The sequence below is a fragment of the Schistocerca piceifrons genome, chromosome 1 (genome assembly GCF_021461385.2).
Source record: "Schistocerca piceifrons isolate TAMUIC-IGC-003096 chromosome 1, iqSchPice1.1, whole genome shotgun sequence".
Classification (NCBI taxonomy): Eukaryota; Metazoa; Arthropoda; class Insecta; order Orthoptera; family Acrididae; genus Schistocerca; species Schistocerca piceifrons.
This window is the reverse complement of record NC_060138.1, coordinates 739,633,261-739,658,106: the sequence shown is the minus strand read 5'-3', so window position 1 is coordinate 739,658,106 and position 24,846 is coordinate 739,633,261. Positions and strand designations below refer to the sequence as shown.

Here is a 24,846-nt window from a genome sequence, read left to right as displayed (position 1 = left end):
TCACCGAATGGTTGACACAAATGTACCGGTACTAACAAAATTACTTTATTCTCTGTACCTAGAACCATTCAGAAACTCTCTCTTAATTCTGGCCTGCTCTGCTTCACATCAAAACTGTTTAAAAAAACACTTAAATCTTAGTAAATGTTAAACTATGGCAATTAAGTTGGTTTGCCCAACGTAAAGCTTCACCTCCTAAGAATCTTTTTACTAATTTAATTTTGAGTCATCACTCATTCTAGGTATAAAGCTGTCTTTACAATGCAGCATGAAATCTACCAGGTGAAAATATTTATTACAGGACAGCTTTTCACAGGCGTATTTGACCATGCAGAATACCCCGCACTAAAGAATGTTTTGGAACAGGCTCCTCCTTGTAATTGCTGCACTTGTTACTGTCTGTTTACAATATTTCCATGCAAATTTGATACTTTGGCATCAGTTTCTTTCCCAATTGTTTTCACTTGTTCTGAGACATCTTTTAAAACCTTTCAATTTTATTATTAAATGTACCATTGTGTCCCATGTTATTCTGCCTAATCACTACAAGTTAACCCTTACATTTGGTTTCTACAACACCAATTTCAACTTTCTAAGTCAGTCATTCCCTGTTCTAAAATTTTCACTCTGGAATCCGAGTTGACAACCTTCCTTTCTATATTTCCTACTTGGTCATCTAGTTTCTCTACACTGATGCAAACAGCTATCACATGTTCTCTTAACTCCTTTTTAACATCATTAATGTGACTTGTTAGTTCAGTAACTATGTCAAACTTTGTGGCTCAATTGCAGCATTTTTATTTACGATTCCTTTATTTAGATTCTTTAATTGGATAGATGAAAAACCTACTCACCAAGTGGCAGCAGAAAACACACACATAGGAAAAGGGGTATATTTTGGGAAAGTCATCCAGAACTGCAGGTCAGGGGAGACTTACCAAACAGAATGAGAAGGAAAGACTGATTGTTGGGGACTGCCTTTCTTCTCATTCTGTACAGTAAGTCTCCCCTGATCTGTGGTTCTGGGTAACTTTTCTAAAATCTTTTCCTAGACCTCTCCAGTGTTTTTCCTTCACACTTTGTCCATCCCCTTCAAACCTTCTGCCTGAAGGAAACACTGGCTCCGAAAGCTTCCCAATCACAACCGTCTTTTATGTGTGTGTTCTGCCACCACTTGGTGAGTAGATTTTTTATATATCCAATTAAATAATTTTTATCAATAATTGTTTGTTTAGGTTCTGATGTTCAATTGAGGCTCTATTATTATCTTGTGAAAATTTAGTAAGTTCACTTATAATGAGAACATTTGTTTGGGCAATGCCATTAATGTTGCAACACAATTTCATTCAAATCCTTTGCAAATTTCCCTGTCCATTGTTTTCAATTTGGCCTAGCTCTCCCAGATTATGATCTGCCTCATCTACATTCTGGCCAAGTGACACTGTTTCTATATTTGCTTACAAAAACTATACCACCTCTCCATATGGTTCTTGTTTCTTTCGTCATCCAGACACGACATTTTAAAAAAATTGTTACTCACTCTTTGCAAAATACCAATACCAAAGCATATTTTAAATTATAATAGTTTCCGCTATCACAACACAAACTTGAGAAATAAAAGTTGTAAATCTGCTGAACTTAAGTGTCACTTTACAACAGCTGATTTTGGAGTCTGGCATCCAACTCATTTTTCAGTCAATCCATCTTTAATTTGTGGTTCACATGGCAAGTATGGTGGCATCAACCATCTTAAAATTTTGTTGTACCCTATGGTTCTATGCCATGAAAATGAAAACTCTAAATACCTTTTTCTGCCATAGAAATAGAACCCATTAATATTTGCACATTAGAAACCTCATCATGGCACCACATCTAATGTCACTTCATCCACCTGTCCTAATACCTTTTGGGTAAGACCAGATTCCAGTACTTGTCTTCTATCCTAAGGTATTTAAATTTGGACAAAGTGAAAAGGCATAGCTGAATTAATTTGTACTTAGTTTTTTGGTGTTGTTGAAGTTTTGTTTGATGTCTTCCAGGCTGCTGTTGCTGTTGCTTCTTGTGCATGTTTATAAAAATACTTTCTGGTAAGAGGTTTGATATTTGTCTTTAAATAAAAAGTCTTGGCCATGATGTCATTTTCCACCAGATGGTTTACTTCCAAATTCTGATTACACTTTCACTGGTGGACACAATGTTCACATGTATTAGTGATGACAACAGGTTTTAGAGTGATCCTCAAGACACATCAATTTCCTACCATCCCTGACAACCCAGTGCATCATCTGCCTCGAGACAACAAACACCTCTTAAAACCTCCAGGTTTAGACTGGAGTTGTTATTCCAGATTTTGTTTGCAGGCTTTTGACACAGGTTAATACTATTACAAAAACTAGAAAAATGTGAAACTTACAGTTTGAGAAATAATGTTTACAGTAACTATTGGTAATTATTAATGAGAATATGATGTTTATATTGTGCCAGCACTGGTATACTTAATTTGACTTTGGCGTGTTCCCTACTCTGATTGTCAAACAGGTGTTTTGCAGTTTTGTGGTTTTCTACAAATAGGTTGCATCTGTTTTCTGTTCCATATCAGGATTTACAAATACTAAAAGTAATTTTGGACTGAACAGTTTTGTGAATTAATTATGTTTTTTTATTCAAAATTACAATGTAATTTTCATTTTTCAAATTTAGCTATTTTCTGTTTGGAATAGAACTGACAAAAATTGGGAAGCATTTTAGTGTTTCTGTCTTCTAAGTTTTCGGATGAGACATAAAGCTCCAAAAGATGATTTAATTAATAATTTAATAATATTGCACAATTTGGAATTTTCATCTTTTGGTTCATTATCGAAATTAACATTGTTATTCCTATGATGTTAGTGCTCAGAGGTTCGTTTACATGTAATATGCATTTTGTCTGTTCCAAAAATTTATGTTTTCTTGGTAACTGTGTGGTTACAAATTTGGTTGCAAGTCTACACTGAAGATAACTTTCGATAAGCTGTAAAATCCATCTTATATTTCTTGTCTGTATAACTTGTACAAATGTTATCTGTCAAAATATTGTGTGAACAATTTGAACAGATTGTAAAGATGAACTGGAAAGTTTTACTGAATCTACCGAGACCATCTCCACAATATTACAGAGTAAAAAACAAAGGGTAAATGGAGATTTGGCAACTGCTGAAGGTGTGCTCAGATAGCTGAAGTAGTTCCGAAATATTCTACAGTGTAGCAGAACCATAATCGCAATTTGTGAGTTCATTCTTAATTGAATACAGTTGTTGATCGTCAACACAGTGTCTCACAGTACACTACAGTATTACATGCCATAGCAAGGAAATTACGAGAAAAAACAGTATCTCATCCTGTGCGGGAATCACAGTAAGATAGTCTAAGCACGAGGGAGTAAAGAAACCATGACAAGTGGCAATCTGTGTCATTGCTGGAGGCTTGCCCAGATAGCCAAAGTGGTTTGCCTACCCAGGCAAACCTCCAACAATGACACAGATCGCCACTCGTCATGGACCACTCACGACAAGCAGGAAATCCGTGTTTGAGTGCCGGTCCGGCACAAATTCTAATTTTTTCTGAAATATTCTATGTGTGATGTGGCACCATACTCACAATTTTCTAGTTCAATCTTAACTGGATATGGCTGTTGATCATCAACACAGTGTCTCACACTGCACTACAGTATAAAATGTAAACAACTTCTTAGACAGATTAAAAAGTACTGAACACATTTAGCACGATATGTGATTCATGCACACAGATTTCTGCATATAAAGATGATTTTCACTATTAGATAAATCAAAGTGAATTACTGCCAATAAATTCAGAACAAATAATTCAGAGGTGTCAACTAAACATGCTAAAATAACAGTAAACTATTGTACGGGCCTGTCTACAAAAGTCTCAGAGAAATTTGCAGTGCTACATTCTGAGAGTCCACGGAAAAAAAAGAGGTGAATAAAATACATGGGGACTAACTTTTATTTTATTTGTAACACACATTGTGAGAAGCAAAAAGGAAAAGGAAAAAATTTAATTTACATAGCAAGTAAACTAAACAGCTCGCAAACTTTAAAGAACATCTTCCCACATGTGTATGATCTATCTCTCATAGCCATGGATGTGGAAATCTGGTGCTTACTGTGGAATTTGAACCATGATACAGCTCTGCATTTCCATACAGTGCATTTCCAGGCAGTGTTGTTCAAGATGAAAGTAATGAAAAGGAAATAAATCTCTCTTTGTAACTCACTTTAATGTATATAACAATTTCCTTCTCACATACAAATACATATAAAAATAGAAAAATATGTCCTCAAAATAAATATATTTAATGACTAGCATTCCAGATATGCAGAAACAATTGAAATGTAGTCTTTACATTCACAGCAAGTAATTTATTGTCATACACACCACTATGAGCTCTTGAAAATGAAGTCTTTCGCAATGCCACTGTTGTATAAAGCATTCTCAGACTTCTTAAAAATCCTAAGCTTTGGACAGTTACCTGCATCACCTTTGTCAGGAGCAATTGACTGTCAAATTTGCAGCTGTGGCAGCCTTATATAGTCCACAGAAAGCTTCTGACTGGTTGGTAATTACGTAATGCTGTTGCAGATGGTGTCAACGTCTGCACTTGTGGTCCCACACTCTCATAGTAGTGTAAACATTGCGATGACTATTTCTGCCTCTTCTCTGCATCGACAGCTCACTTCCATGCACCGCTTAAGATTGTATCCACTATCACAGTTGAAGTTCCTATCACACATTCTTATTTCTACAGCCTCTTTAATTACAGAATCCCAGTATGGAGGAGCCGACATCAAAACTTTTGTCAAACAGTATTTTATGTTTTTTTGGGAAGCTGTGCTCAGCAAATGCAGATTTCTCCAGTTCTTGATTTTTAATATGCCATTGACGTTCTCCATAGCGGTCAGAAGTGGTCCGGATGGACTGATCGATGTAATTGCTACTGCACTCACAAGGTATATTATAAATCCCAGGGATCTGTGGCCGAGACTGTGCTTAACAGGGTGTAGCATCTTCTTTACCATCTTAGGAGGTCAGAAAATAGGTCCTATATCTCGTCTTCCCAGGACTCAGCCTTCCTGCTGGATACAGAATGGAAGGAATAGTCAGTACCTCATCATGTGAATGTTCAACATTTTCACATTTCCTTTTCTTGGAGACTGCTGACTTCATATCATACAAATCAGAGTTGTTCTTTTCGAACACATTCTTCAGATGATTGATTTCAGAATACAAGTGGTCCTTGTCAAAAACAGTTTCTGCTCTGTGTACCAATGTATGCAAATCTGCTCTGTTCTGGACTGGATGATGAAAACTCTGGGCACTAAGATATAAATCAGTGTGCTTTGGCTTGCATACACTGAGTGGCCATGACGTCCATCTGATTTTCGTTGTAGCAACACATCTAAAAATGTCAGTCTTCCTTCTATCTCTGTCTAAACAATGAACAGGATGTTTGGGTGGATACTGTTCATAGGTTCAAGGAAGTGCTGCAGAGCTTCTATGCCTTGTGGCCAGACCACAAACATGTAGTCAACATAATGATAGCATGAAGATGGTCGAAAGGGAGCAAAATTTAATGCACACTCCTCAAAATGTTCCATAAAAAAGTTGGCCACTGCTGGAGACAATGGAAACTCCATAGCCATTTTGTCTGTCATTTCATAAAATTTACTGCCTTACAAGACACAGGGGTTGTTATAACACATCAGAACAACTTCCTTTCACAAGGAAAACGCTTTGCCACAAGTTTCACTGTGTCCTCCACAGGAACTTTTATAAATAGTGAGACCACATCCAGGCTGACTAAAAAATGAAAATGGGATTTATGACATTCCTTGCAAGTGCAGTAGCAACTACATCGATCAGTGGATCTGCACCATTTCCAACCGCCATGCTGAGCATCAGTGGCATATTACTAATCGAGAACTGGAGAACTCTGCAGTTGCTGAACACAGCTTCACAAGCAAACAAAAATACTGTTAAATGAAACAAAAGTTTTGTTCCAGGCTCCTACATACTGGGATTCTGCAGTTAAACAGGCTGTAGAAATAAGAATGTCTGACATGAACTTCATATGTGACAGCAGATATAATCTTAGTGGTGCGTGGAAATGAGCTCTCTGTGCAGAGAACAGGCAGAGATATCTGTCACAATGTTTATGCTACTACAGGAATGGTGGTGCCACCAGCATAGATGTTGACACCATCTGCAACAGCATTATGTAATCACCAACCAATCAAAAGCCATCTATGGACTATATAAGGCCACCATAGGCACTACAACCTCTTCTTTGTTTAACATATTTTTAACAATGAACAAAAGCACCATAGCTGGAAATCTGGAGATAAAAGATAAAGTTCGACTACTTTTCAGTATTTTCCTGTGTTTCACACACTGTCTTGTGCTTTGTTCGTTTATGTTTGTCTAACGTACTTTTCACAGTGAATGCCATATCACATTGCTGACACTTGTACGGTTTCTGCCCTGTGTGTGTCCGCATGTGAACTTTCATGTTATGACTAATAGATTTTCCACATACAGAGCAAGTGACATACTTCTTGCCATTTTCTGCATGAGACTTCTCGTGAGTGTGTAAGTTACGAGCTGAGGCAAAACATTTATCACAATGGCTACATTTAAATGGGCGATCTCCCATATGTTCATTTATATGGGCTGTCAACATGGATTTACGCAAAAACCCTTTACTACACATTGAGCAGTTGTATGGTTTATCTTTTGAATGTTTTTTTGCATGCTGGTTTAGATTTCCAATACTGCTATAAAATTTTCCACAGACTGTGCACTTGTGAGGCTTTTCACCAGAGTGTGTTCGCAGATGTACTTTGTAATCAAATTCTTTCATGAAGCCTCGTTTACACACATCACAATTAAAGCGAAAAAGGCCTTCGTGTATGCGCATATGCGATTGTAAGAGAGATTTTGTAGCAAACTTCTTGTCACATTTTTCACATGAATGTTGTAAGTCCCCATTGCAAACACTGCTATGAGCTCGAAGATTGGACACAGACGAAAAACTATGACCACAGTGTTCACAAATAAAAGGGCGTTCACCCGTGTGTGTGCGCAAATGCACTCTCAGAGAATTTCTATGTAGAAAACCACGGCCACACTGTGAACAACTGAGTCTGAATCTGCCCTGATGTCGCCTCAAATGGTCATCAAGACTGTGCCGCTGGATGAAACCATGCCCACAAATTTCACATTGAAATCGGAATTCACCTCTATGCACCAACAAATGATTTTCTAAACGTCGTCGCATTGAAAATCCACGACCACAACGGTCACAGTAAAAACTGTACTGTTTTGTATGCATTTGTTTATGCCTGCTCAGATACTCTTTGCTACAAAATGATTTATCACATAGAGCACACCAAAACTTTTTGCTTTCAGTTTCATTTTGTTGACTGCCATTTTCATTTGAAATCTCACACTGTGCAGCACATGAAGATTGATTACTTTCACTTTCAATTGCTTTCACTTTTGAAGACAGACTATTTTCACTTGAAACCTCATGGACCTTAATTACAGTTTCCTCCTCTACTATCAAACTGGGTGCTTCGATGCATTTTGTCTCAGGAACTTTGTTAGTAATATCAGAAATAACATCAACCGCTGATTTATCACTTTCATTATTTACATCCTCGGAGAGCTCAGAACTCTTAACTTCCATATTACCACCTTTCCCACTGTTCACCCACTCATCATTTGCATTTAAAGGCAAAATTTCTGGCCTATTTGCAAACAACTGTTTCAGGTCTTGTTTAACAGCATCTAGTTTCACTTCAAGGCAGTCTATTGTGTCAATAAGGTTTAAACATCGTCTGCAAATGGACTCGTCGCATGTTGATATGTGATTCAGTACACCATATGATACAATTTGCTCCAGCTTCTTTGCAACAGGGGTGTTGCTGACAGAAACAAGTGGAGAACTGCTGCTCATTTGCACAAGGCACACACTGGACATGCTTGAACTTGCTGTTACACTACACACGAAACACCTTTCTGATGTATTTCTATCCAGGCCAACAATCTGTAACAAATGAGAAGAAAATGGAGTATCATAACACCAGGAGATTCACAATAATGTTCAACTATCTTACAAATGCATCCCTGAGCTAATTTAGGCAGTTATACATTCATTATGACCAACTCATTCAAATGGTCAATTCCTTTTGACAATATTTCTATATCAGGTTTCCTAAATTGCCCATAAAGATTATTTTTACACATGTCCTACTTATTAGATACTATGACAGGAAGGAAATCATCAGTTATCAACTGACATTGTTGTCTCAACACAGCTAACAAGACTTTAAGCTGATGTATTACAAGCTGGTTTTTCCCCAGGATACTCAACTGACATTTCCCCATCACGAGTGGCTGGCACTGTCAAAGGTGTACCCTCTACTGCCACTAGTGTACTTGAGTGTGATCCTTCGACAATGCCAACCACTCATGCTGACAAAACATTGGAAAATTGTTAAACAAACATCAGCCACAGATCCCAGCAGTCAATACGCAACAAGTGTCCATGAAAGCCTCAAAAATTTTGTAAGACTGGGTTGTACAGTGAAATTCTACGAGAAAAACAAAATAAATAAAAACAGAGATTAAAATCTTGTCAACAACACCATTAGAGACAGTGCACATGTTCCGATGGAGAAAGAGGAAAGTATGTTTTGTTATTTTCAAAGAAACTGTCAGGGTATTTACTTTAAGCGATTAAGAGAAAATCTGGATTGCCACTCCACTATGTGAGAAATAACCTGAACAACAACTAGCCACTTAATAATTAGCAGTTTTCTTCTTTCTTTAACATTGTGACTGCCTGAAGCCTGCAGCAGACACAGCGGGGGTTCACAACAGACACCGTGTGCTCGCCAGCAGTCACATGCCCCACCTCATGCACTGGTGCTGCTGCTCACAGTGTGGTTTCAGTTGCCTGATACTGCAGCCACGTGTGTGTGTGTGTGTGTGTGTGTGTGTGTGTGTGTGTGTGTGTGTATTCGTCTATTTTTGACAAAGGCCTATATTGTTACAATTTTTAGTACAGTGTATAATGCAGTACTGTGCATTAATTTGTATTTCCTGAGTTGATACCAGTATACAGGAACACAATATTCTGAACTTTACACACCATCCAGACATATACTGTACTAAACAGAGAGAAGCACGCGGCCACTGGCAAGCAAACGGTGTCAGGCGTGACACCTCTGCTGTGTCTGCTGAAGGCTTCGAAGCAGTCAAAGTACTAAATTTTATGAGTTTTGGTCACCTACCTCCGTCTTCAAGGTGTTTTGTATCTAGTTTATTATTTATATAATTTTGAACACATGATGTTGGGCATATTTTCTACAGATTTCTGCTTAAGGTCTGCTCTTAGTTATTCTTGTACGTTGTAGAAATTTGAAACATATAGTGTATTCAGATATAACAGTATGTCATAACAAAAATGTTGAACTTTGCAAACTAATTACAAAAGGTTCAAACAAAACTGTCTGCCCTTAAACATTCCTTTTTTTTAAATACCTTACGCCAATTGCTCATATGCACATATAAAAACAATATAATCATATTATTACATGATTATTATGAAATATCACTACTACTGTATGCTAGAAAATATTATGTATAAGGAAAGACACATTATTATGGTACGAAAAATTACAAACATACAAAAAATAACTACATATGCCTTAAGCAATGTATTAAACAATGGAAAATCTAGAATCGAATAATGAAAATATTATGAAAAGGATAGATCGCTACTCACCATGTAGTGGAGGTGTCGAGTCACAGATAGGTACAACAAAAAGACCACTAAGCAAGTAAGCTTTCAGCTAAAAGGCCTTCTTCAGAATTAGGCAACATATATGCACACACACACACACACACACACACACACACACACACACACAAAAATTTATATAAATGCGTCTGCATGAATGTATGTGTCTGCATATTGTCTAATTTGGAAGAAGACCTTTTGGCCGGAAGTTTACTTGTTTAACAGTTTTTTTCTTGTGCCTATCTGCAACTCAGCATTTTTCAGTAACATATTATAATAAATATGTGTCTTTTGTAATGTAGATACCACCAATGACAGGCAATGCTCTGAACTAGTCCATAAAATAAACTAATACCAATAATTAGTCATGAATATGACATATTTACAATTTCTGTTATCTTGCAGAAATTTACCAAACTTAACAGCCCACTTTCATACACAACTGACATATCGAGCTAATATTTTATGCAGGCTGAGAAACAACAAAATGAACAATTGATGGTTTACATCACATGAAGGTATTACAGTTGTTTTGTAAGTTAATCCTGCTGATTTCTTCAGGTCAATATGACCCAGAAAGAAGTTGGTGCTTCCACAGGATTTTTATATTTAAATGTTAGTACTTGAAATAACATTCGGTATAGCCTAAGATTCAAATGAAGAAAAACAAGTTTTCTCTCCCTTGTTACAGCTCAATTTGTTACAGTTGTATGCCTTGGGTCTACCCCATCTGGACAAATCTGTCCAGACAGTCCTATGTAATGCACAATGGACCACCACATTTGACAAGAGATTGGTTCTGTCATTATACAAGGAGGCTGGGAGTATGACATCCTGAAAGATATGGATCAAGGCAGCCAAGTAGATGCAGTAATTCTTGATTTCCACAACGCATTTTATTCAGTATCATACTAACATTTTTTTCCTTGAAAAGTACAGTCATACAGAGTATCAAACAAAATTTGTGACTGGATGGAGGATTTCTTGCTAGAAAGAACACAGCATGTTGTCACAGATAGAGACCCTTGCTGTTCATATTGTACATTAACGACCTATCGGATGAAATTAATAGTAACCTTAGACTTTTCACAGATGACACACAGTTATCTCAAATACTGTATTCTCTGAAGAAAAAAAAAGCTGCACAAATATTCAGTTAGTTCTTGATAACATTCCGAAGACGTGCAAAGACTGGTAATTTGTTTAAATGTTCAGAAATCTAACATTGTGCACTTCATAAAATGAAGAAAAGTAGTATCATACAACTACAATACTAATGAGTCACAAACAGTCACTGACTGCCACAAGGCCATAGACGACCATATCAGAGCCTCAGGTGTGATACCGTGGCCTAGCCTGGTGTGGCAGTGAAACATCCATCACTATGCATCCGGCAGTCAATGTTTTAATTCATAAAATCACTTAGGTACAACAGTTGGTAGGGTTATGAAATAGAATAATCTCACAGGCTCAGTCATAGATAAAGCAGGTGGCAGACATCGGGTCATTATTTAAATTCACTCAATCTATAAAGAAACTTGTTACAAAAGACTTGTATGACCCAGCTTAGACCATTGCTCAAATATGTGGGACCAGTAGCAAATAGGACTAACAGGAGAGACAACATACACAAAGAAAGGCAGCACCAATAGTCATAGGTTTGTCTGATCCAAGAGAGAACATCAATGAGATGCCAAAAGAGCTGAACTGGCAGGCACTCAAAGATAGACGTGAAGCATTCCACAAATGCCTACTCACAAAAATTTTTAAGGACCAGCATTTCACAAGAAATGTAGAAACATTATACAGTCTCCTAGACCCACACAACCAGTTTCACAACTTTCAAGTTACACCTTCTTGTGTTTCTACAAAATATATATATATATATATATATATATATATATATATATATATATATAAAAAAAAAAAGAAAGATGATGAAACTTACCAAACAAAAGCACTGGCAGGTCAATAGACACACAAACAAACACAAACATACACACAAAATTCAAGCTTTCGCAACCAATGGTTGCCTCGTCAGGAAAGAGGGAAGGAGAAGGAAAGACAAAAGGATATGGGTTTTAAGGGAGAGGGTAAGGAGTCATTCCAATCCCGGGAGCGGAAAGACTTACCTTAGGGGGAAAAAAGGACAGGTATACACTCGCACACACACACATATCCATCCACACATACACAGACACAAGCAGACACCTGAAATGTCTGCTTGTGTCTGTGTATGTGTGGATGGATATGTGTGTGTGTGCGAGTGTATACCTGTCCTTTTTTCCCCCTAAGGTAAGTCTTTCCGCTCCCGGGATTGGAATGACTCCTTACCCTCTCCCTTAAAACCCATATCCTTTTGTCTTTCCTTCTCCTTCCCTCTTTCCTGACGAGGCAACCATTGGTTGCGAAAGCTAGAATTTTGTGTGTATGTTTGTGTTTGTTTGTGTGTCTATCGACCTGCCAGCGCTTTTGTTTGGTAAGTTTCATCATCTTTCTTTTTAGATATATTTTTCCCACGTGGAATGTTTCCCTCTATTATATTCATATATATATATATATATATATATAAAAATACAAAGATGAGGTGACTTACCGAACAAAAACGCTGGCAGGTCGATAGACACACAAACAAACACAAACATACACACAAAATTCAAGCTTTCGCAACAAATTGTTGCCTCATCAGGAAAGAGGGTCCCTCTTTCCTGATGAGGCAACAATTTGTTGCGAAAGCTTGAATTTTGTGTGTATGTTTGTGTTTGTTTGTGTGTCTATCGACCTGCCAGCGTTTTTGTTCGGTAAGTCACCTCATCTTTGTATTTATATATAATTTTTCCCACGTGGAATGTTTCCTTCCATTATACATATATATATATATATATATATATTAATGCTTTGATAATGGGTAAATGAAGTTATCTGAGACATCTTAAAGTACTGAGTGAATAGACTTAAATAAGGAAGAAAATATTATGGATCTAGTTAGGTATACTAGGTGTGGATCATATTCACCCAACGAAGAATGGGTCTATATGTATTTAGTAAATAAGATTTGGTATTTAATACCAAAAGAAGATTACTTACAGATGCTATGTCATATGGTATAGGGAGTTGTTACGGAATGCCGCAGAGTAACAGTTGGCGACAGTCTGTAACAACTCCCTACACCATATGACACAGCATTTGTAAGTAATCTTCTTTTGGTATAAAATAATGAATCTTATTTATGGAATATGTATTGGCCTATTCTTTGTTAGGCAAATGTAATTCACATGTATCTAGCTAGATCCGTAATATTTTCTTCCTTATTTAACTCTATTAACTCAGTACTTTAAGATATCTCAGATAACTTCATTTCCCCATTATCAAAGCATTAATTTATAAAAATTTTTGTACAGCTATACACCAGAAGATGCAACTTCAAAGTTGTGAAACCGTTACTGTGGGTCTCTGATAAACTTAAATAAATACAGCTTCAGAGGACTATTGGCCTTTTGATTTAGTTTCATATTTTATTAGTTTTAACACCTGTATTTAAACACCTGTTATACTGTATGAATCGTCAATCACACATGTATAGCTATTTTAGCTGTGGCTGCCCCAGTTTTAAAATTATCTGAAAGTGAGGGAACCCTAGCATGCCTTGCCATGAGAAGTACCCTGTGCCATGCACTTCACAATGGATTACCAAGTATAGATATACTGCCAGTAATGCTGTGGGGAATAACAGGTGGTGAGTTTATCTTAAAAACTCATACCTGTTGCATAATTTCATTGAGGCTTATTTACCTGTAAACAAGTGAGTGTGAATAGGAGGTGAACAGCAGCCACATGAGTTTCTCAATTTGATATTAAAAATTTTTGATCTAATTTGAGTCAACTGCCTCATTTCAAGAAGTTCACAATGAACTGCAAGAAAAATTAATTATGACTTGGCTTTGTGAAAGGCCAAAATTAACACCTCATATCAGGCAACATGTAGTGTCTCATAGAGATAAATTATTGCATTCCCAGAGGGGCAAATGCAGTGTATAGCTACATTACCAGAGTGAAGCAAGAAGATGGAAATAACTGCCAAAGAAAATTTTTAAACTGATTCATTTCCTGGGTTTTCACTCTAAAAAATAAGTTTTTAAGTTGGTTATCCAAAACTTCTACTGCTAAATGTCATACTATCAAAAGTATGTAACAGCACCCTACTGAAGGATGTGGTTCTACAACAGAACTTAATTGATACGTAGTGACTGGGTGTGACGTAAGAAGCTTTTTAGGTCATAATGCTTGTTCATACTCAAAAATTGTTGTATGAATTTCCTCAAAACTCATTCTATGGTTTTTCCTAATCAACGACAGTTCTTTGTTTTATTTTAAACACGCACTATTCCTAAGAAAGTCCATTATTGCATGACAACTATTTAAGAGCAATAACTGCCACTGATCCATTTATGTAACAGAAAAAGCCCTTGGTATCCGTTATTTCTCACACTGTCCATCATATGTCACTCTCTGAACCGATGAGCTCTTCAAAGAAAGGAAATAAAAGTTGAAATAATGTTCTCAGAAATTTGTGTATATGTAGAAAAGATCAGCAAAAACTGCATCACACCTCCCTGACTTTAATATCCCATGAAACAAACTTTTCAATTGACATGTATTTTGTTCATGTAAGGGTAACTTAATGCAACACTTAAAATTTATTGGACCTTGAATACCACCAGTTATTTTAGAATCACACTTGATACTAGTAACAACACCACACTCAACAGCCCAAGTTTCTTTTAAAGGAAGGTCTTTAAGCCATGCCAGATGCACATTAACTTACATAGTGACATTAAAATAGTGACAAAACTCATGTGATCACCCTATGCCTATATCTCAAGATCATTTCAAACTTATCACAGAACCACCAGTACATAAAATAAACACAGAGAAATCGATACACACTAAAGATGATCAAGAATGCCCAAGCTATACAAAAATGTTGTTAGAAGCATTCCTGAGACAACACAAGGCAAAACACGGTAGTAAGTTAAGAGAAACAAAAGCGAAACTGACTAGAAAAAAGTCCGCAGAATTAGGTGAATATATTATGATGTAGTGTGAAATCACATTGTTGTTGTTGCTGTTGTGGTCTTCAGTCCTGAGACTGGTTTGATGCAGCTCTCCATGCTACTCTATCCTGTGCAAGCTTCTTCATCTCCCAGTACCTACTGCAACCTACATCCTTCTGAATCTGCTTAGTGTATTCATCTCTCGGTCTCCCTCTACGATTTTTACCCTCCATGCTGCCCTCCAATGCTAAATTTGTGAGCCCTTGTTGCCTCAAAACATGTCCTACCAACCGATCCCTTCTTCTAGTCAAACTGTGCCACAAACTTCTCTTCTCCCCAATCCTATTCAATACCTCCTCATTAGTTACGTGATCTACCCACCTTATCTTCAGCATTCTTCTGTAGCACCACATTTCGAAAGCTTCTATTCTCTTCTTGTCCAAACTAGTTATCGTCCAAGTTTCACTTCCATACATGGCTACACTCCATACAAATACTTTCAGAAACGACTTCCTGACACTTAAATCTACATTCGATGTTAACAAATTTCTCTTCTTCAGAAACGATTTCCTTGCCATTGCCAGTCTACATTTTATATCCTCTCTACTTCGACCATCATCAGTTATTTTACTCCCTAAATAGCAAAACTCCTTTACTACTTTAAGTGTCTCATTTCCTAATTTAATTCCCTCAGCATCACCCGATTTAATTTGACTACATTCCATTATCCTCGTTTTGCTTTTGTTGATGTTCATCTTATATCCTCCTTTCAAGACACTGTCCATTCCGTTCAACTGCTCTTCCAAGTCCTTTGCTGTCTCTGACAGAATTACAATGTCATCGGCGAACCTCAAAGTTTTTATTTCTTCTCCATGGATTTTAATACCTACTCCAAATTTTTCTTTTGTTTCCTTTACTGCTTGCTCAATATACAGATTGAATAACATCGGGGAGAGGCTACAACCCTGTCTCACTCCTTTCCCAACCACTGCTTCCCTTTCATGCCCCTCGACTCTTATAACTGCCATCTGATTTCTGTACAAATTGTAAATAGCCTTTCGCTCCCTGTATTTTATACCTGCCACCTTCAGAATTTGAAAGAGAGTATTCCAGTTAACATTGTCAAAAGCTTTCTCTAAGTCTACAAATGCTAGAAACGTAGGTTTGCCTTTTCTTAATCTTTCTTCTAAGATAAGTCGTAAGGTTAGTATTGCCTCACGTGTTCCAACATTTCTACGGAATCCAAACTGATCTTCCCCGAGGTCCGTTTCTACCAGTTTTTCCATTCGTCTGTAAAGAATTCGCGTTATTATTTTGCAGCTGTGACTTATTAAACTGATAGTTCGGTAATTTTCACATCTGTCAACACCTGCTTTCTTTGGGATTGGAATTATAATATTCTTCTTGAAGTCTGAGGGTATTTCACCTGTCTCATACATCTTGCTCACCAGATGGTAGAGTTTTGTCATGACTGGCTCTCCCAAGGCCGTCAGTAGTTCTAATGAAATGTTGTCTACACCCGGGGCCTTGTTTCGACTCAGGTCTTTCAGTGCTCTGTCAAACTCTTCACGCAGTATCTTATCTCCCATTTCATTTTCATCTACATCCTCTTCCATTTCCATAATATTGTCCTCAAGTACATCGCCCTTGTATAAACCCTCTATATACTCCTTCCACCTTTCTGCCTTCCCTTCTTTGCTTAGAACTGGGTTGCCATCTGAGCTCTTGATATTCATACAAGTGGTTCTCTTCTCTCCAAAGGTCTCTTTAATTTTCCTGTAGGCAGTATCTATCTTACCCCTAGTGAGACAAGCCTCTACATCCTTACATTTGTCCTCTAGCCATCCCTGCTTAGCCATTTTGCACTTCCTGTCGATCTCATTTTTGAGACGTTTGTATTCCTTTTTGCTTGCTTCATTTACTGCATTTTTATATTTTCTCCTTTCATCAATTAAATTCAATATTTCTTCTGTTACCCAAGGATTTCTATTAGCCCTCGCCTTTTTACCTACTTGATCCTCTGCTGCCTTCACTACTTCATCCCTCAGAGCTACCCATTCTTCTTCTACTGTATTTCTTTCCCCCATTCCTGTCAATTGTTCCCTTATGCTCTCCCTGAAACTCTGTACAATCTCTGGTTCTTTCAGTTTACCCAGGTCCCATCTCCTTAAATTCCCACCTTTTTGCAGTTTCTTCAGTTTTAATCTACAGGTCATAACCAATAGATTGTGGTCAGAGTCCACATCTGCCCCTGGAAATGTCTTACAATTTAAAACCTGGTTCCTAAATCTCTGTCTTAACATTATATAATCTATCTGATACCTGCTAGTATCTCCAGGATTCTTCCAGGTATACAACCTTCTTTTATGATTCTTGAACCAAGTGTTAGCTATGATTAAGATATGCTCTGTGCAAAATTCTACAAGGCGGCTTCCTCTTTCATTTCTTCCCCCCCAATCCATATTCACCTACTATGTTTCCTTCTCTCCCTTTTCCTACTGACAAATTCCAGTCACCCATGACTATTAAATTTTCGTCCCCCTTCACTACCTGAATAATTTCTTTTATCTCGTCATACATTTCATCTATTTCTTCATCATCTGCAGAGCTAGTTGGCATATAAACTTGTACTACTGTAGTAGGCATGGGCTTTGTGTCTATCTTGGCCACAATAATGCGTTCACTATGCTGTTTGTAGTAGCTAACCCGCACTCCTATTTTTTTATTCATTATTAAACCTACTCCTGCATTACCCCTATTTGATTTTGTATTTATAACCCTGTAATCACCTGACCAAAAGTCTTGTTCCTCCTGCCACCGAACCAGGAGAAATCACATTGATACATATAAATACATGTCTTTTAAAATGATTTGTGCATATTATCTATAAAACTGATTGCACAGAGAAAAATGAAATCTGCACAAATAAAAGGTAATGTCCAGACTGAGTGATTCATCATAGCCTAGCCCAGCCCAAACCACTATGGACAGAAACTTGAAATTTTGAAAAGGTGTTGATGTTACACTGTAGGCATCACTTGCTAAGGCATTTTTCGAAATTGCACCCTGAACAAGGTGAAATAAGGGATGAAAGGTTTTTTGAAAATTTGTTGCTATTAACACAATTTTGAAACTAGACCTATGAAAATTGGTATTTGTTTTCTCGGTCAGAAATAAAAAAAAAATGGTATTTGACTTCTCAGTTACAAACAAAAATTATACGTATTTCAGTGGTTTCGGAAATTCAACTCCTAACGGGATGAAATAGGGCCAGACTGATTCATTGACTCATCGTCACTCAGCCCAAACTGCCAAGGATAGAAACCTGAAATTTGGAGGGGCACTGGTGGCCGAAGACTTCCGACATAAGAAGTGACCCTCATTCTGTCAACTGCTTTGTCAAAGAGAGCAGAGGAGCGGGCAGAGGTTCAAGGCACTCTCTAGTGCTTGAGGTAGGAAACTGTCCCTATAGGTGGAAGAATCAGCAATGATGAACAGCAATGGAAACCACTGGATTAAAGACACATAATGTGTATCCACAGAACATGTGGCCTGTAATTGAAAAAGTGCCATAATGATCTTTCCATTGGCAAAAGATTCCTGAATAGTCCCCCATTCAGATCTTCAGGAGGGGACTGCCAAGGGGGAGGTGACCTTGAGAAAAAGACTGAATAACCAATGAAAGGATAATGTTCTATGAGTCAGGCCATGGATGTCAGAAGTTTGAACAAGGCAGGGAAGCTATAAAGTCTGAAAAGGGGAATTGAAAGGCTCAGTCTAGGTATAGTAGGCATCATTGAAGTGAAATGGAAAGAAGACAAGGATTTGTGGTCAGATGAGTACAGGGTAATATCAACAGCAGCAGAAAATTATATAACAGGAGTAGGATTCGTCCTGAATAGAAAAGTGGGGCAGAGAGTGTGTTACTGTGAACAGTTCAGTGATAGGGTTGTTCTGATCAGAATCGACAGCAAATCAACACTGACATGACAGTTCAGGTAAACATGCCGACGTCGCAAGCTGAAGATGAAGAAATAGAGAAAGTATATGAAGACACTAAAAGGGTAATACTGTATGTAAAGGGAGATGAAAATCTAATAGACTCAGGGGACTAAAATTCAGTTGTAGGAGGAGGAGTAGAAGAAAAGGTTACAGGAGAATATGGGCTTGGGACAAGGAATGAGAGAGGAGAAATACTAACTGAGATCTGTAATAAATTTGAGCTAGTAATAGCAAATACTCTGTTCAAGAATCACAAGCGAAGGAGGTATACTTGGCAAAGACTGTGTGATATGGGTAGATTTCAATTAGATTGCACCATAGTCGGACAGAGATTCTGAAATCAGATGCTGGATTGTAAGGCATACCCAAGAGCAGATATAGACTCAGATCGCAACTTAGTAATGTTGAAGAGTAGGCTGAAGTTTAAGAGATTAGTCAGGATAAATCTATATGCAAAGTAGTGGGATACAGAAGTACTAAGAAATAATGAAATACGCTTGCAGTTCTCTAAGCCTATAGATACAGCAATAAGGAATAACTCAGTAAACAGTACAGTTGAAGAGGAATGGACATCTCTAAAAATGGCAATCACAGAAGTTGGAAAGAAAAACATAGGTACAAAGAAGGTAACTGCGAAGAAACCATGGGTACAGAAGAAATACTTCAGTTGACCGAGGAAAGAAGGAAGTACAAAAATGTTCAGGGAAATTTAGGAATACAGAAATACAAGTCACTGAGGAATGAAATAAATAGGAAGTGCAGGGGAAGCTAAGATAAAATGGCTGCAGTAAAATGTGAAGAAATTGAAAAACAAATGATTGTCAGAGGGACTGACTCAGCATATAGGAAAGTCAAAATAAGCTTTGGTGAAACTAAAAGCAAGGGTGGTAACATTAAGAGTGCAACAGGAATGCCACTGTTAAACACAGAGGAACGAGTACACTGAAGGTCTCAATGAGGGTGAAGATTTGTCTGATGCGACGAGAAGAAACAAGAATCAATTTAGAAGAGATAGGGGATCCAGTATTAAAATCAGAATCTAAGAGAGCTTTGGAGGACTTAAGATCAAATAAGGCAGAGGGGATAGACAACATTCCATCAGAATTTCTAAAATCATTTGTGGAAGTGGCAACAAAATGACTATTCACATTGGTGTGTAGAACGTACGAGTCTGGCGACATACCATCTGACTTTCACACAAATAGCAACCACAGAATTCCGAAGACTGCAAGAGCTGACAGGTGTGAGAATTAACACACAATCAGCTTAACAGCTCATGCATCAACACTGATGACAAGAATGATACACAGAAGAATGGAAAAGAAACTTAAGGACCTTTTTTTGTGGGGCTTTAGGGCGCAAATCATCTAAGGTCATAAGCACCTCATAGAATGCTGGGACTGCAAGGGGAAAAAACCGTTTCAAGGTCCAATACAGAAAGGAAGAAAAAACAAATCTAAAACGTCAAGACGTTACGGAAGAATATCTAAAAGACGGCGACAAGACACCGAAGTCACCAGGTAGAAATCAAATCTCTTATGTCATATTACTGCTTTTAAAAAAACTTAAAACGCGAGCCACAGCTCGCACATCATGACAGGAAAAGCGGGCGGCAGCCTGACCCTGAGACATAAGTGGCTAAAATAGGGGCAGAGGATCAGGAAACGTCTGACTGTTAATGGTTGGCTACAGAAAGGACAGCTCGGTGCAGGGTCGCCAGTCAACAAGTGGCCACCACAGTTGATAATGGAAGCAAGACTAAAGAAAAATCAAGACACACTCATAGGATTTGTCGATCTGGAAAAAGTGTTCGACAATGTAAAACAGCGCAAGATGTTCAAAATTCTGAGGAAAATAGGAATAAGCTAAAGGGGAGGCAGGTAATATACAGCATGTACAAGAGCCAAGAGGAAATAATAAGAGTGGATGACCAAGAACAAAGTGCTCAGATTAAAAAGCGTGTAAGACAGGAATGCAGTACTTTGCTCCTACTGTTCAATCTGTACACAGGAGAAGAAATGATGGAAATAAAAGAAAGGTTCAGAAGTGGAATTAAAATTCAAGGTGAAGGGATATCAATGACAAGTTTTGCTGATTAAATTGCTACCGTGAGTGAAAGTGAAGAAGAATTACATGATCTGCTGAATGGAATGAACAGTCTAAGAGTACGGAATATGAATTGAGAGTAAATCGAAGAAAGGCAGAAGTGATGAAAAGTAACAGAAACGAGAACGTGGAGAAACATAACATCAGGATTGATCGTCATGAGGCGGATGAAGCTGAGGAACTCTACTACCTAGGCAGCAAAATAACCAAGGTGGAAGTTTATGCTTGGAGAACAGCACTGTGTGGTAGTGAAACAAGGACTGTGGGAAAACTGGAACAGAAGAGAATTGAAGCATTTGAGATGTGTGATGCTACAGACAAATGTTGAAAATTAGGTGGACTGATAAGGTAAGGAATGAGGATGTTCTGCACAGAATCAGAGAGGAAAGGAATATGTGGAAAACACTGACAGGGTGAAGGGACAGGATGATAGGATATCTGTTAAGACATCAGGGAATGATTTTCATGGTACTAGAGGGAGCTTTAGAGGGCAAAAACTGTAGAGGAAGACAGAGATTGGAATATACCTAGCAGATAATTGAGGACATAGGTTGCAAGTGCTACTATTGGATGAAGGTCCACAATAATGAACTTATAAAACAAAACAATATGATTTACGTCAGACTGCTGCTTGCCAATAGAGGAGGCACTGAGCAGACAACAGTCACATTTAAAAGAGTAGACTGCTGGATAACATCCGCTTTCAGACAAAGTCCCTCAGCAGATGAAGAAATAAATGCACACAAAATTCATAAATGCCCAAGTCACACACTTATGGCCACTGTCATCTCCAAGTGCTTGTCTGCCACTCAACACCTCCTCTATGTAGTACGAATAAATTTATCCTAATTCACATTGTTATTCCAGTCCATATTTTCCCTTGTTTGAACTTATACAACTATTTTTGTAACAGATTTCCTTGCTGGTAAAGATTTTAAGCTAACTCAAAGTCACAAATACTAGCAGAATGTTAATGAGGATGCTTTAATGGTTGCAAGTGCCGTTTGGTGATGACCATGATATCATACAAAATTGAACAGAGAAACAATCACTATTTGTGAACGCAGGTCAGATAGCCACAAGCACACCAAAATTTCTACTGAACACTGTCACAAGTGATGAGACAAAATTCATTTATTTGAGCAGAATACCGTGAAACAATCTATTGAATGGCGTAACTCACATTCACTATACCAATGGCAGCCAGAAAGCTGTGCCCCTTATTTCCTCTCTCTTGAAATAATGAAGCAATATGCTGAATTCGAAACCAGTAGTGAGAAATAGCATTGTTTCTATTGTTCATGAAGGACAGGAGATAATTATTGGGCATTTCTAGATCAATACAGCACAGTAAACTTGCAGGACAATATCACCAGTTTTGAGAAGCTCTGAAGGACCTGCTACACATTAATTATACACAACAAGCAGTAGAACAATCACCAAATTTTCACTTCTTCAGGGCACTGAAGGTTGTATCATCTTCAGAATGATAAGATAGTGAAAGATGTCATTTGCCAGTGGCTGATGAGAAATAAGGAGACTTTTTATTGTGAACTTACTTTTATTTCTGACACAATCATAACAGATTTTAGCCTTTATTGGCAATCTTCAGATACTACAATAAGAAAAAGAGAAAGGCCTTTATTAACATATCCTACAACCTGTACAAAAAATGTGAGTTTTACTTGTAAGTTAACTAAAGTAACACTGAAATATATTTGGTCCATGCTTATTACTAGCCTATTACTGTTGAACAAAATGTTCATTACATATGTGATCAGAGCAAACTCAATAACAAAAAACCATGGAATTGTATAGGTACACTCCAGTGTGCTTTGCTTTCATTGCTTTTTGCATTAGATGTGAACATCTGCTGTATGACAAACCTTCAAATGTAAAATTCATAAAATATTATCAAAGTTACAATAGAAGGAAACCAGGCACCATCTGGCTATGACATATTTCTGACAGCTGATGGTAGTGTACTTCGCATTGCTTGGTGTTTGCACCACTAGCTTTAAGCATAGAGGAGATGACACAGCCCTGACTGCACAGGACACCATTCCATTCTAGACTGTTGCCACTTCTTTTCTGGCTATGAGATAGATAGTGGAGTGGAAGATCAGGAAAGAAGACAATGGCCGGATAGCACAGTGCAGGGTCCATCAGAAAGATCTTACTTTGCTTTAATATACTTTTACCACTTTAACATCTCAATATTCATTTATAATGTACAACCATTACAACTCTTATGACTTTGACATATTTTATGGTTTTCACTTTTATATGTTTTCCGTGTAGTGGATGCATGCATTATGCGCAAAGAGTAGGAATAGCAAAGCACATCTGGTTTATATATATATATATATATCTCAGCTAATTTTTAAGTTTAGTTTGATAATATATGTAATGAATGTTTCGTTGACCAAGTGCTGCCCACTATTAATATGTATGTACCACACATACTTCGGTTTTACTCTACTTAATTCAACAGTAGGACTTGCACAAATTTTTACAAGTTTTATTGTGGAAGGATGTAGGGAATACTTCACTGGAAATACAAACTGATAGGTATAACCTTGAACCTATCAGCACATTACCATATTTTAAATTTATCCTAGTTTTCATTTACATGTTTTTGGTTTTCAATCAAGCTGTCATTTTCTATGCACATTTAGAAACTCAGCTGCAAACCCAAAAACTTGTACATAATCAATTTTGCCCAAAAATCAAAAAGATCCCAACTAAATTTTAATTAAAGTAATTAAGACAAAAAATAGGGGTCGTTATTTTCTGACTGTCCCAAATAATGTAGAAATATCTATTGCTGTAAATAAAAAAATGAAAATTAGGATAAATGAAGCAATGGGTGGCAGACAGACACATTTAAAATTAGACTATCGAATAATATTAATCTGTCAGCAAAGTGCTTATCAGATGTAGACTGCATGAACAGTGAACTTGGCTAGTGTGGGTATTGGGGTTGCAGAAGAGGCATGAGGTGGGGAATGGGGATCATGACGTAGCAGTGGGAGTGTGCAGGGACATGGAAGGGCCAGAATTGTGGACTGCTCGGTCCAGCATTGGGAATTTGTGTTGGGAGAGAGGAGAGAAGCAGAGAAGATGAAGGGACTATACACAAAGGGTGGGGGCTACAGTGAGTGCGTGTGAAGCTGAAGTGGGGGCAGATGGAGGACAAGGACTAGTGAAGGTTGAGGCTAGTGGGGTTACTGGAACAAAGAATATATTATAACGAAAGTTCCCACTTGCGCAATTCGGAAAAGCTGCTATTGGTTGGAAAAATCCAGATGATATGGGTTGAGGAACAGAAGCTGAATGAAAGTGCATCATGTCATGCCGCATACTCAGCAAATGGGTGGTACAGCTGCATCTTGGACACAGTTTAACCATGGTCATTCATGCAGACAGACAGCTTGTTAGTAATCACATCCACATAAGATGCTACACAGTGCAGATAAGTACCACACTGCTGCTTTCAGAAATACCTTTGATGGGGTATGAAATGCCTGGGACAGGGCTGGAGTATGCGGCAGTGACCGGATGTATGGGACAGATTTTGTGTGTAGGTCTTTTACAAAGATATGAACCATGGTGGCAAACGGCTAGGGCAGGGGTGGAATAGAGACAGAAAAGGATATTGTGTAGACTGGATGGACAGCAGGATTTCACTGTGGGAAGAAAGGGGAGAATATTTCTCATCTCCCAGCATGACAAAAGGTAGTTGAAACCCTTGGTGGTACTTAACCATGAAGGGGCACTCCATTGCAGCTGGTCAGTCGGTATATGGGTTGGGGGCAG

General features: G+C 37.8%; 1 protein-coding gene across 1 annotated transcript in view; it reads right to left on the bottom strand.

The window, feature by feature from the left end:
- Positions 1-4,260: 4,260 nt before the first annotated feature.
- LOC124788187 (zinc finger protein 267-like) overlaps positions 4,261-24,846 on the bottom strand; it is a 53,415-nt gene continuing 32,829 nt past the window's right edge. The window contains exon 3 of the mRNA XM_047255353.1: positions 4,261-8,107. Within this exon, the coding sequence (XP_047111309.1) occupies positions 6,419-8,107 (1,689 nt within the window). The 3' untranslated portion in view covers positions 4,261-6,418. The remainder of the gene's footprint in view (positions 8,108-24,846) is intronic.